The 14397-nt window shown below is 44.2% G+C and overlaps 1 protein-coding gene across 1 annotated transcript in view; it reads left to right on the top strand.

The window, feature by feature from the left end:
* Positions 1-14397, top strand: part of T265_02193 (hypothetical protein) — a gene marked incomplete at both ends in the record, with an annotated part of 73156 nt that overhangs the window by 15365 nt on the left and 43394 nt on the right. The window contains 2 exons of the mRNA XM_009166381.1: positions 1936-2118; positions 10201-10255. Of these exons, the coding sequence (XP_009164645.1) occupies positions 1936-2118; positions 10201-10255 (238 nt within the window). The remainder of the gene's footprint in view (positions 1-1935; positions 2119-10200; positions 10256-14397) is intronic.

Raw genomic sequence — 14397 nt, forward strand, 5'->3', positions numbered from 1 at the left:
ACTCGCTTGTATTTGAACGGTTTTCGGTATGGTCGCAGTTGTCATCTTTCAGCATCGGTACTCTGAATGGCTATAGAATGTCAGTCAGCTATATCATTGTCTAGACCGAGTCTGCCAATCTGAGCACCCATGTCCCCGGCGAATACCAGCATGTCTGTGCCGAGTACCCATGAAATTGAATCTTTCTCATCGCCATGACTGCATTTGATTGGAGCGTATGCAACCTCAGAAAAATAGGCTATATTCCCATGTATCTTTGAGAATCTAAAGGTATGGTCAGATTGTGAGGCACAAATCTGCTGTTAATCGGAAACCAATAAAATTGTGCGGACTTTGCGAAAATGCTTAGTGCAAATCATACCACGATCTAGTCTGTAACTTCCGCTCCGCACAACATTAGTTTGTGCAGTTTTCTTGAGTCAGGCTTCGAAGACTGTAGTGTAAGTTCTATATTGGCTTTGTCTAACCCGCGATATATGGCACACTTAAGTTCAGGGATTCAAGTTTCCGTGCCATCGCCACTTGTTGCTATGCTTACATCAATGCTGGCGCACTTCAAGGCTGTAAGTTGAGTGCGATTTGGAGACCCAGAATGAGGTTTCCAGTCGGTGTCAGAGGTTGTGAAGGCTTCAACGACGTGTTAAGGGACGTAGATCGACTATTGATTGTGCCTCGCTGATCAAAACTCCGAGAGTTGGTCGGACGCAATGAAGGGGGCAGACTGAGATCGAGGATGCTTAACCAAACCGTATAAGTGGTTGAAGATTTGGGAGTGTTATCTGACAGCGCCTGCGCAGCCAATACGGTCCAGTGAGATCTGGCGTAGAGGCTAAAGATGCAATTCAATTTCATGTAATTGATTTGGGCAACTTGCTTCCCGGACGGCTAAACGATGAAGGTATTCATTTGCCCTAGAGGAATTTCCGTAAATCATTTGGTCGATTAGTACTTGATGCGCAACACCGGAGTATGGTCTTCACCCTCGGCTGAGTGCTTGTGCTTTTGGTCTTACGCTTTTCAAATGGAGGTAAGTAATCCTGGACGCCCGGTGTACTCTAGTCTCATGTTCGCCGGCCAGCTGCAGTGGTTCAGCTTTGTCGTCCCTAAACCACGTTGTAAAATGCCTACTACGTCGTCTTGAATGGTTTAACCACTTCTCCGAGATAGGCATCCATTTGACTATCAGTTCGGATCTCCGCTTCGCCCTAATCCGGAGGAAACAATCACGAGAAGCTAGTGGATAGGAATGAACAGAGGCTGCGCTGTCACATAGCTTATGGATGCATCTCGGGGGGAGTATAGGGTGGATACGTCCGTTTATCATGATACATACTCCCGATGGTATCCGATGGAATCTGAATTTACTAGTCTCGTTTGTATCTGATTACGTAGTTGGTAACGGTGTCTGTGATTTGCTGTTTCCTTGTTCATAAAGTAGGAAGCACATCACCTATTCTTTGTGTGGTTTTGGAAAAAAGTGGCTTCGTTACACAACCGGTCGCGGCTGTCCACCGAATCAGATGACATGTACACTGGTTTTTATTGTCTGACGACATGTTTGCCGCTTGCTTGGTGTACTTCCACCGCGTGGACTTTAGGCCCTATTACATTAGAAAATATGTGAAACTTAATGCTTGCGAAACGAACCCGATATAGTTTTAGTATTTTTATGGAAATCCGCCCCGACATTTGTGTGCCACGAATCCCCGTCATTCACCAATTCAAACAGTTCCTTTATTATTACGGTTCAGAAGGTCAGAACTTTTTGTTCCTTAAACGATATGCCAAAATGAAGTTTGATGTATGTAGTGCTTCGTCCGAAATTAGCGTTTACTTTCTAGTTTGTCGCGCATCCAGGTTAAATCGCAGTTGTGACTCAAATATTCTAGTGGCTTAACCATCTGTTCATCCCGCATGCTCGTTTTCCTTCTTCAGCCCGCGAAATACAGGAGTTCCCGTCACTTTTCACCTGCGCTCAATGTTCCATCGAACGGAGGAAGTCCTCGTCTCGCATATGTGTCACCTGATTCTGGATCAACCTCTCGCCACGTTCCCTCTGCTCAACGAGAGGAGGTTGCCGATCTCTCCAGATCAGTTGCTACGATCCATCTTTCTAAAGTGAGTGGAAAGTTAATCTTCAGCGGGCTTTCTTAGATTCATGTAAATGGGATTGTGTTTACGTGCTGGTCTATTGTATTATATTGTATTGTATTGTTTTGTTTTGTTTTATACTAGACTTATTGTCTTCTACGTCTAAACGAGAATAGGATGTCTATTCCTCTCAAATCGAGAAATCATCATCAGGTGTAAGAACCGCGTGCTTACCGTACAGTGGTTCTAGCTGCCACAGTTTCTTTCAGTACCGTTGTGTCCATTGGTCATAGCGAGACTGCTGGGTGGTGCATTAGTGGTATTGTGTGGGGGCAACACAAGACAAATCAACTCTGAATTTCCCTGAATGCACTGGGTTCAGATTCTGAACTTTTGGACTGACCTTAATAGAGCTGGTATCTCCTAGTGTTGTGAAAAACGTCGCTCACTTTGTAGCTAAAGAGTCATTGATAACGGTCGGCCTCAGTTCAACATAATGTGATATGTCGTTAGTGTTTGGTTATCTTTGAGACCGCTGGCAATATCGGAGAGGCTATATTTCAACCCTTTATGCCCGAGAAATTAATTAGGTCCCATTCCTAATCAGCGTGTCTGTCTGACGACCGCAGCAACATTCAAAGTGGTCGGCTACGGGAAGCGTCCTCAAAGAAAACCCTACTGCCTGCTTCCTAGTGGGTCTGATTTTTAAGTTAGAGGTTAGGAGGAGGTTCCTCCAACAAAACATTACATCTTCCCACTGCCTTGTGTGTCAAACTTTTGAGCCACAGGCTCAAGATGGGGCACCTCAACCCCTTCCTCGACCTGGGCAACCGGGAATTATTATTTGCACAGGTCTTTAAGTTAGAGGTTAGGAGGAGGTTCCTCCAACAAAACATTACATCTTCCCACTGCCTTGTGTGTCAAACTTTTGAGCCACAGGCTCAAGATGGGGCACCTCAACCCCTTCCTCGACCTGGGCAACCGGGAATTATTATTTGCCCGCACAGGTCTTTGTCCACCGACGTTCTTCCTAAACCCCTTTCTACCATACAAGCGAACGCTGCTGGGTCATTTGACTGTCTGCACTCCGACTGATGTACCTCATGCTCCACATGCTCCACACTGACTGTCGATAATAAACAAAATAACACCTTGCGAAATCCACAAAATCCTTTCAACATAGGAGCTCTTAGCGTCCATACTCTATGTCAAACTGGCAAACAATTAACGTGTGTCCAGTGCCCACACCTCCCTAAAACTGATGTACGCTGCATCTCTGAAACACATGCAAAACCCAAACGTCTCAAAACGGCCTGTTTTGTAGTGTCGACTTATTCCCCAACGGGCTGCGGTTCTACCACTGATAAGAGTACTTTCTATAGAGAGATATCTGGACTCGTTCGTTCAGTGAGAATCACTGAGATTTTGGTCCTCACGGGTGATATGAATGCCCAGATTGGTCGTCTGAGCTACCTGGAATCACAACTGGGCGGTCGATTCGGAGTCGATGCTCGTCGAACAGGCAACGGACAGCGAGTCTTCCAGTGGTTATCATGAGCTGTTTATAGTCAGTACGAAATCTCATCCTAAACGTTTGCATATGGGCGAACGGAGTACAACCTCAGTCGCCCGTCGAAAAATAAGTGAAATATGAACTTCTCATAATTAAATGTGAGAAGGCACCAGCATCAGATGGTCTTTATTCAACCCTTTCCAAAGAAGGCAAAGAATCCCTGTTGACCCATCTAGCTGATCTCATTAGTGCAAAATGGGGTGAGTGTCTGGAGAATGAGGCACATCGACAGTTATTTCGCTCTTCAAAAACGGTACTTGGATGGTGTGTGAAGACCACCGTGGCATCAGCCCACTCACCTCAAATCATCGGTGAACGAAGTCATGGCAGGTATAGCCACTACAGTATGTTCGCGGTTTTTTACAGATGATGGTGATGAATATGCTGCGGCGGATTAATTTTTCTGTATCCGACTGGTTTCAGATAGCGGGAAACCCAGAAACTTCTATCTCATCAACAGTTCAGATCCCTAACGGTGCACAAACTGCTATGTGAATGCGTGCCGTTTTTTCTTAATTTTACATACGCACATGACCACTAATAATCACTTGATACAGCCTAAAGATTCCATCAGACTAACTTACCAAACTACATACACAAAATCAGTTGTGGAAACTGGTTTAGTGTGTAGTACTGGCCACTGAGATTGCGCGTTGCGGAGCACAAAATACCTGCTCTCTAAAATCCCTCACAATTCCAGAAGCTGGAGAAAGATTCAGCTATTATTCTGTATTAATTGATGGAAAATGCTGGTGGAAAGTGATCCAGCAATAACTGCACTGATTGTCTACCATACCTCTCAATTGTTTCCAGCAATTTTTCAATTGATTGGAATCACCTACGGATCGTATTTTCTGAAATTATTGAGTGAATAAGTTCGATTGGCGAAATCGGGTGCAAGCTGGGAGAACCATCGCGTTTTCAACACTAGATTCATAAGCCCCCCTATTCGTCTCTCGCTTCTGCCAGAGTTCAGCTTTCTCAGACATCGTTTATCGAACCACCCACCATTTATCTGATATCCGCCACAACGCATGTCGTCAACCCGATCTTCAGCCCGCACTTATCCGTAAATTTCGAATTACTTAGCACTGAAGAGGATGAGGCGGATATAAAATACTCTGAATGTCGACAATACAAAGACACGAATACGTGAGTTCGGAAGGCTAGTTTCTCCGGAACTGTTCTAGTCAATCAGTTGGAAAGATTAAGCCGTCTACTAGCTACTGCGGGGGAGTCGATTTATCAAATCGATCCTCAGCTCTGAATGAGCGTTGTCTGCTAGAGGAGAGGTTGAATCTCGCAGCAAGAAAGCCATAAGGGCAGTGGAGGTTATTCTTAGTGTTTAATTCGTGTTTCAGGAAATTCCCCCCGATGGAAGCAGAGAAATTGCTAGTGGAGTTGGGCACAGTCCTGAAGTTTCAACAATCGCGGACTTCAAATTTAGCGAGGAGCTTTAAACGCCTTTAAACACGTGAATTATATCATAATCACAAAGGCAGTTAAGGGTAAGGCCAGGTTTTCATGAGTAAGGGTGACTATATGCAAAAGGTTAGGCAACACTAAGCCGACGGACCTTACCGACAAATAGGCAGCGGGTAGACTATGTCAGTAATGAATAGGAGCAATTTTAAAGTCATGAGGGTATAAATCATCTGAAACAAGGCAATTGGTGTCGACTGTATCCATAAAGTGCAATCCCACCACGGCCTCATGTGCTTCCTAAAATTCACAAGGTGAATGTTCCCACAAGGTCAATAGTGAATGGCATAGTTTCACCACCACGTGAGCTGACCAGATTTCTGGCAGGTATCCTAGAACCACTTACGGACAAGTCATCCACACATGCAAAGTCCGTATGATTTTGTCTTAAAAAGGTAGCTAAGTTTCCGTTGGAGCTAGACAAACTGGTCATTTGTTCTCTTTCGATGTATACAATTGTTCCTATGATAGACCTTCTTGAAGTATCAAGGCGGTTGCTACTGAGAGACACATCTACACAAGAATGATCGCAACTCTCCGTAACCGAGATAATCGACGGCACCAAAATATACTTAAGCCTCGGTTACTTTTCTTAAACTCGGTTATGTACTCTCAAGTATGTTGTCTGACGATGGGGTCTCCGATTCTCTCCGATATGTATGTGGAAGACTCCGAACAGAAAGCTTTAGCCAGATTCAGGTGTCCACCGAGGTTTTTCTGGCGCTAGGTAGGTAACACGTTTGTTGTGAGGAGGCGCGATAAGGTTAAGGAATTCTGTCAATATCTTAACACTCACATTTAGTTTGGCCTGGAGGTAGACTCCATGTCAGGTGCACTGCCTTTCCTAGGTTGCATGACACACAAGAGTGATGGGAAGTTAGAAAGTACTGCTTACCAGAAACCAATAGACATTGTGCGGTCTCAAACTACTCAACAATATTCACTCGACCAAGAAGACCGCAGAGGGAGTCGACTGAACAACAGCACAAATTGAGATTAAAAAGAGACTTCAAGACAGCAGATACCCCGTGGGTCTAATTAGGCGGCATCTTAGACGGATATTGGCCCCAACACCAAGACCCAACAATGGGTGTGTCGGAACAGCAGTTATGCCACACAAAACAAGGGCATCTGAAATCATTAGAAGGATGTTGAATGTGACTAGGATTAGAGTAGCATTCCAGAAGGGGAAAGCTTTACGTTCAGTATCGGTTCAATTGAAGGATCGTCTCCCGGTTGATAGGACTGGGAACTATGTATACAAAGTGAACGTAGCGACCGCACGAACGTTTACATAGGTAGCAGCTAGAGAGTTGTATACCAGAATCAGTGAGGATAAGCGGTGTATGAACAGGCCACTCAGAAACGTAGAAATTGGGTGCTAGTTCAAGACTCGGCATTGGTGGGACATGCACTGGACACTGGGCACAATAAGTTTAGAAAATGCCGAAATTTTGGGACAGAGGTTACGATTCACACCAGGGCGGCTGGTGACCGAGGCGGTAGGGGTCGCTGAACACACAAGCGTAAATGCAATGGATGGCTTAGAACGGGCAAGTGTGTGATGAGTGGTTTTAGACGTGAACTTCCTGACCAGAAAGCCCATGGTTCGAACCCAACCTCAGCATCTCAATATCACCTATTTAGGCTTGGGTAAACTGGCAGTATCTTAGTCCTCGTGCTTTTTTAGGGTGGAATTGTAGATGGGCACCGAAAAAGTGTTACAGTTGAACAGCTGTTATTGTTATTGGTTTTAGATTAGCCGAGATGACACGAGGCGGTATGCGGTTATCACTGAAATATTCTGGGTCTGAAGTACAAAACCCAAGCAGAGCAAGGTCCGCTTAATCCCCCAACCCCAGTCCGATTGTCGTAGTACCACCTAAAAAAATGTAGACCAGCAGATTATCCTAACCACATCCAATAGGAATATTTTATGATGATGACCGGAAAAGCAATGCTATAAAATCCTGATTCAACATGATGACAACCCCCCTCACCAACCTATCATGGCCTTAGTCATTCACATTAACCAACAAACGAGACCACCTGACTGACATCCAATACTGCTAGTTGCAGAAAATCTCAGAGGCGGCTTCTCTGACTGTCTTAAAATTCGGTCAGCCTTATAACTTATTCACTTGGCCCGACGAAGCTTGGGTACCCAAAGTGAAACACGGCCCAGCAATAAAATTACTGCTTGTTTACCAAACCACTCTTAAACCGAAACCACATTGTTTTATTTGACCAGTTCAATCAATTCACACAGGTGCACGGAACGGTACTGTGTGGGGGCATTGGCACCTCATAGCCTGACCGTGCCAGTCGAAACGGTAGTCAGTCCTATATCCGCTCTGTGGCCAGAGCTCATAAACATCAACTACGCATAAGTGATGGTCATACCTTGACCAAATGAAAAGCCTCCAATAGAATGACGTACATCGATGGACACCAAACAGCTCCTGTTTCTCCTCTCTGCTCACAAGACCCTCAGCCAGTGATCGGAAGGTGAAGCTATAAAAAAGCTCCCATGAGAACTGACAAGAGACATATGCTGCGATGTTAAAAATTTTCTAATCTCTTCAGTTGCAAATCATGTAAATAAACAGTGGAAACATTCGTGAACGGACACTGATTAGCTGATTCCTGCAAGCTACCTGAAAAATGCCAGGATAACCAAACCGTTTGTTTTAACTGCGATTACCGTTGTTTTTCCTCTAATCAGCCTAAACAGTGGTCCTTGTCGGCCGTAGGTAAGCCATTCTTGTCGATTTCTCTCGAAGTCTTGGAAAGACTTTCGAAAAACTTGACGGAGTGGTTCCCTTCAACCTCGTTGACAAACAGTAGCGGAGAGGTATAATTGGATATCTAACACTCTTTAAAAACGGTCACAAAAATTTATAAATATGATGTGTAAAACTGCCTGGTATCCTCAACAGCAAGTTCCAAGGGACATGAGCATATGAAGTCTATGTATTATAATCAGGCTGCAGTAATGGATTTTTCCCGATCAGTGGAACAGTTACAATGAGATTAACAGCCTGCTCTGACTTCAGCATACTTTTGCATGTGTTTCACGTATTTCATGAAGCAGTGAGATCCTACTGACCACGTTGGGATTTGTCATCCCTCACTGAACCAACATCACGTTAATTTATGGTGGCATCCGAGGTACTTGTGGACCGATGGCTGGGTTGTTCCTTGGGCGTGGTAACCTTGTCGCCAGGCCTAGAGAACAACGCGACCCTCAATTGTGCCACCTGAGATGTCAACGTTCTACAATTCCTTTCTTGTGCAGTGATTTAATTTTCGCATGATTTTTGTCTTGTCCAGAGTGCTTTAAAGCCCACATTAAATAGCGTTATTCTCTCTAGCGTACCCTTCCTGCATATCGTCTAATCGAACGGATAGTGTCTTTGCCTTAGTAGTTAGCAGCTTGTAGTCTGTTGGTTTCGCTCAGGTACTGGATAATGAATCTGGACAACATTGTTTGGTCGGAAGTGAATCGGATACACACCATAATGATGCTGTCAGACGCAAAGGTGTTCCAGTTAGACCGCGATTCAACAAATCCGTCACGCTGTGCCGTACCACATTCCCGAGGGACAGCACTGAGTATGATATTCTGTTTCGATGTCAACCCTATATGCTGGGGGTATTTCAAGGAAGATCGCCACAACTGGGATATTGTTCGTTGTACGGTCGTGAAGCTCGATCGCTATTGGAGACTGAAGGTATGATCCCACAAACATCCCAACGGCGGCCATCGTCAGGTTCTGAGAGGATCCATTCCGGGTTATCGACCGCTGAGTCCGGGTTATTTCCTGTGATTTCTAGTTCCATCCCCCCACTTTACTTGACAACCAGGTGTGAAATGACGGTGTGCATTCGGCACTCAAACCGAACTTCCCACGCCTTCAGCTTATCGCGTTGTCCTCTAGCTTGACGGTGCATCGGTGGTGCTGTACTGCGTTTTATCCGGGGTCGGTGCGGCCGTTTTTTGGTGTTCTTCCTCTGTTGGGTCTTTCCGAAAGTGGCCATTGGACTTCAGTTGGCAGCTTATCGGAATATTAGTAACTCGGGTGCGCTTATTCGTTATCAGACGGCAATTAATTTGTTCGCCGGGTTTGGCTGTCCGCTTTCAGCCAATCAGCCAAAGAAGCTGCAGTTTCCCATACAACGATGCCACGGTGAAGTTCCCAACAACATGACCGGTATTCTGTGTATGATTTCGCGTAACTGCAGGGTAGCCTGGCCTTGAATCAAAACACGTAGTCGTGTGACAGTTCAGTCCACAAGGCTATAGACTTTATACTGATTCATCGGACAGAAGCTCTATGGGTTGGGGGATTCGGATCATTCCTCGCTGTCAACTACTTGGCGAGGGTGCATCTGGCGTACTCTATGCATTAATCAACCTAGTTTTACACTTCGCTGGACACTAAACCGACTTTTCCACCAAAAAATATCACATATCACCGCTCCTCAAAGAACCTTCGCCCAGCTTGACTGCGACTTTAAAAGTGTAGCTGAATTATTCGTTTTCCACAATGTCCTCTCAGTTTTCATTGTCTCCCGATATCGTTAGTTGGTGTCGGTCCCTGGTGTACTCTCGTCTCACCGTCCCCTGATTGTATAGCGAAATAGGAACCAGTGTTCGTCTGCATCAATTTAACAGTGGAACTCGTTACATTTGCACCGTTTTGCTCGGATCAACATGTGATATCACACCGACTTCATCGAATTCTCTTCAAGTGATGGTGAATCCTTCTTGCTTATATTCACTCCATCTCCTGAGAAAAAAATTGGTGTAGCTGTTTGCTTCTCGTATAAACCAACTGGAATGTTGGGTGATTCTGGTGCCATTCAACTAAGTGTGGCGGTGTGTACGGTGTTTTTTCTTTTGTGGGGAACTCTTGTTTTATTCCAAGATCGTATCGTGTGCATTCTCAATGTTTACGAAGCTCTCTTTATTCTTTCTTTCCATTCCCGACCGGGCATACCGATCTTGTCAATCGAACTGTGAACCGCATAATATGGGATAAAATATATAGCCCCACACTGGCACCTCGAAACCCAACTGTGGACTTATTTTTGGCCAAGAGCCAGGTAAGATGTGTTTGTAACCGTTCCATCATTTTTATTACTCGAGCGCGTAAACTAGCTACCCGTACGAACCTGCAAAAGTTCCATCACCTCCCTTTTTGTTCGAACAGCCCGCTGTCCAGCGAATTCAGTCCTATAAGGGGCGAAGCATTTCATCGATTTTTGGACGTACTACCCGCGCATTCTTATTATTTTCTCATGGCTGGTGTTGATTTTTCTCCAAACTGTTTCGGGCCACTGTTTCACACTTCAAACCTTTACAGTTTTCCGTTGTTACCTTTTTTACCCTTACTGGGATCGATTGGTTTGTATAATAGTTTTAAAAGTTACTGGTCGCTCCCAAGTTTAAACTAACGGTGCCTATCTGCTGCTGTTCCATATGTTATACTGTCTCGTAACGACAAACACAGTGCACCAGTAGTCTTCACCGTTGGTTCAGTGCCTCAGTCGCTGGTTATCACACAAGGTAGAAGTGTAAATTAGTCGTTTCCTTGTGTTCTACCCCGGGTTCATTCCCCACTGAAGAGAATTCTTCATCACGTGAGCACAGCACTCCAGATTTTTCTTAGCTGCCCAAGGGACGTTCCTTCCTGTTGAAAAATGTTTTCAGACTCCAACAAGGGTCCGCCCGATTAGGGTCACTGAGCTGCATCACCACCAAAGTAGCTGCCTCACGTACTAGTTTTTTGTTTGCGGAACTTAGGATGGCGTATTTGACCAATATAAGAGAATGTCCCTGATATTCATCACGTTTTTTTTTAACTTAAGACGACGTTTGCAGACGTGTAGCCGTCAATATGTCATTTTCCGTTGATGCAGCTACTTCACATTTCGAATTTCCTGATTGACTTGTGAACTTCAATTTTTCTAACCTCGACTTTACATTATCTGTAAACTTGGCCTTTTCGTTTGGGCCACTTCTTTTCCTAAGTGATTGTCTTCACCTGGATTAAGCTGCGAACGTCTGAATTTCACATCCGGGCTATCATCTTGATGCACTTTTACCTTGAAGAAAAGCGTGATTAATGATTTTTAATAGCTTCTGGCGAGGTGGCTCAGTATTAAAGGCGCGAATTTACTGACCGGAAGGTCCGTGGTTCGGACCCGACCTCTGCCTCTCAACCTCCCCTGGGCAACCTGACAGTGTCCCAGCCCTCATGCTTCCTTCTGGTGGCATGGCAATTAGGCACCGAAAGCGTGCTACAGCTGAATGATTTTCATTACATTCTGCGTCCACCCCTAACTATTCACTCGTTAAAGAAATCGTTTTCTTGTGCACTGTTTGTGTCCATTCATCTGTTTCCATTCTCACATTTTGGACGCTTCACCTAATGCCGCCAATTCTTATTTTGGTAGCTTTTTTTCTGATTACTCTTTAGTCTTTCCTGGTTTAGGTTCTGTCTTTCCCTTCCACTAGTGTTACTATACACTGGAGAGAGATTGTATAAACTCTACCCATCTCTACCACCATTTGTTTCAGTTTAGATTTTTTTGATAAATTTCGTTTTTCTCGTCGATTGTTTCCATATTTGCAAGTCCCTAGACGACAGTGTTGAAGTTACTGGATTACAAGAATTCGGGGCATTAGATGTTGTACCCCACACGGCTTACCTTAGGGGGAATATTCTTCTTAATGATTCGAAGCATTTTTTGTTATGATGATATGTCACTGTCAGTAGCGAATTCCTGTGGTCATGCTTATCCGAGCCAGTTGCACTTCCCTCTTTGTGTTTCTCTCTCCCCTTATCTATACACTCCAAAACCGTTTGTTCACTATTTTTCATGGTCGGCTTAATCAATGATTAGACTTAATGAGGCCTGAGTTAAGGTTAAAAATGATGATGCTGTTGTCCTTTCGTATGAGAACCCAAATACCTATTGGGCAAAGGCAAAAGCAGATACCAGCGAACCGGGATTCTGGGTTTCGCTGGAGGGATCACTAATGGTTTTTATTTCCTTTTCTTTCGAGTACTGGTGCATAAAATGAGTCCGAGTAAGAAAGTGGTGAGTAGATCTCGTCAATGGGAATTTGTTGACAATTCCGCGAAGAAGTGCTACATTTGGTTTGTTATGCCCAAACTAACTGTACAAAAACACCCTCCTTTGTTATCATTGAGTTTCACTCCTGTCCCTTGGAAAATAAGCGAGGACTCATTGCGCATCTATGAAATTCACCTGATCGAATATTACGTTCCCCAAGCAATCTGTGATTTCACTCTTATACTTGTAGTATTTCTAGTATGCTACGGTTAAACAAAACTACGAATGACCCACGAGTGTCCAATCGAAGACTATTTTACTCACTTTCAGTGACTATTGATAAGTGACTTTTACCAAACTGGGGTGTGAGCTAGGGAGTTCCAGATGAACTTGTTCTTCGTCAACATGCTGACGTGTAGAAGGGATTTTAATGGCCTTCATGAAAACATTTAGGCTGCGGGGCACATTAGTTAATTTTTCATAGATATTAGTCGTTTTTCTTGCTGACATCTGATTGCCATCTTTATTTCCTCTGCTCGCATTTAAGCTAGCACATTCAGATTTTCAAAAGACCACCCAAAACACTTGTCTCCTTATTTTACGATTTCCATTTGTTCTTTGCTAGGCTGATACATGTGCATACATGTAATTAGAGAATGCGAGATCCCAATACAACCGGTCCGACTGAACCACAAAACATAGTAAAATTTTATTTGTGGCATCTCTCACCAGAGCTTACTCAAAGATTGCCGTTCTGCAGCATTTCCCACATACTTTTCTAACTTCTTACGTCTTGTCTAAACGCACCCGAGAGCACTAACCTAATTAGTCAATCTTCGGAAGATAATGATTGCGCCTCATTTAACCTCAATTGGCTGATGCGGTGCGCGTGGTCAGTCGTTACACATTTTCAACTGGTCCATTCATCTGGCAATTGAATATTTCCGAAAGGGAAAATGACTTTATCAGACGGTGCGGATGGAGATATTATTCTTCCATATTTCTGTGGAGAGTGGGGATCGTTACATGTCCTGGTGTATGGACCAATCGTGATTTTTGTTTCTGCCCCCTGCAAGTCCCGTTTTTGACTTTCTCGACTCTCACTGTTGAATAGAGGAGAACCTTTCTTTAAATATTATATGGGCACAAAAAGCACCATCAATCTTATTTCACCTTAAAAGCAAAAGTCAACTCCGGAGCACCTTTTGTTTGCACTTCGGAAAACCTCATGGTGAATATCCGATAGTTTTTTCGTCCCTATCCACGACTCAACTTTAAGGTGATATCAGTTCGATTTACCACGTCCGGACAATGGTGCAAGGGACAGTTTATGCGGGTTTACCTCGCGGTCCGTTGTGTTTTTCCAGACGTTAGAACCGGCCATGTCAACGGACTGTTTTTCCCCCTTGCAGCAAACTCACATTATAACACTCATCTTCTCAAAAGTCTCATTGGGACTGTGCTGCCGCGAACCCTATGCGTGGAATCAGGCTGAACGGGATCGGATTGAAAAATGTTGGGATGACAGCTTGTTTGTTAATATGTGGTAAAAGTCTACGAATTTGGATAACGAATGTGTCGAACACTCGTACGGTGACACCTGGTAAATGGTGTTTGCAACAGCAGGCGAAGAAACGGCTTGACAACCTCATCCTTGACAGTTCGACAGCGTGTGCAAACTCATGACTATATACTCGTGAACCTCAAAACAGGCTGGTTTTCACTGACATCGCGCATTCCCAGCTGTCGCCACGGTGATAAAGATTATCTCTTAGATGCTGGGGTGACTTTGGAAACAAACGAAACTGTTTGAAAATATGGACCTCATTCATAAAGACCAAGAAACTTGATCGCTTTGCAGTGCGGGACTTGTGATGTCCATACTGAAGCTTGCACGCATCCAACAGGTTGTAAAAGAACATGTCTCCGCCCTACAACCAAGGAAAAGCGAGGTTCATTGAGGTGGTTAAAAAAGCCGAGTCAGTTAGGATCCTTTCAACTTGGTTAAAAACAAAAAAAGCATGAGTCCAAACACTGAAACTCCTATACTGTCCTTGGGAGCATGGTACATGGCTTAAACCTATGTAAATTACCTCTGAATTTTGATGCCTGAGTTCCCTTGGGAATGTACAGATTCTAGTTTTACACATGAACCGCAAGTTTAG

Source organism: Opisthorchis viverrini (genome assembly GCF_000715545.1).
Source record: "Opisthorchis viverrini unplaced genomic scaffold opera_v5_27, whole genome shotgun sequence".
In the NCBI taxonomy this organism is placed as follows: domain Eukaryota; kingdom Metazoa; phylum Platyhelminthes; class Trematoda; order Opisthorchiida; family Opisthorchiidae; genus Opisthorchis; species Opisthorchis viverrini.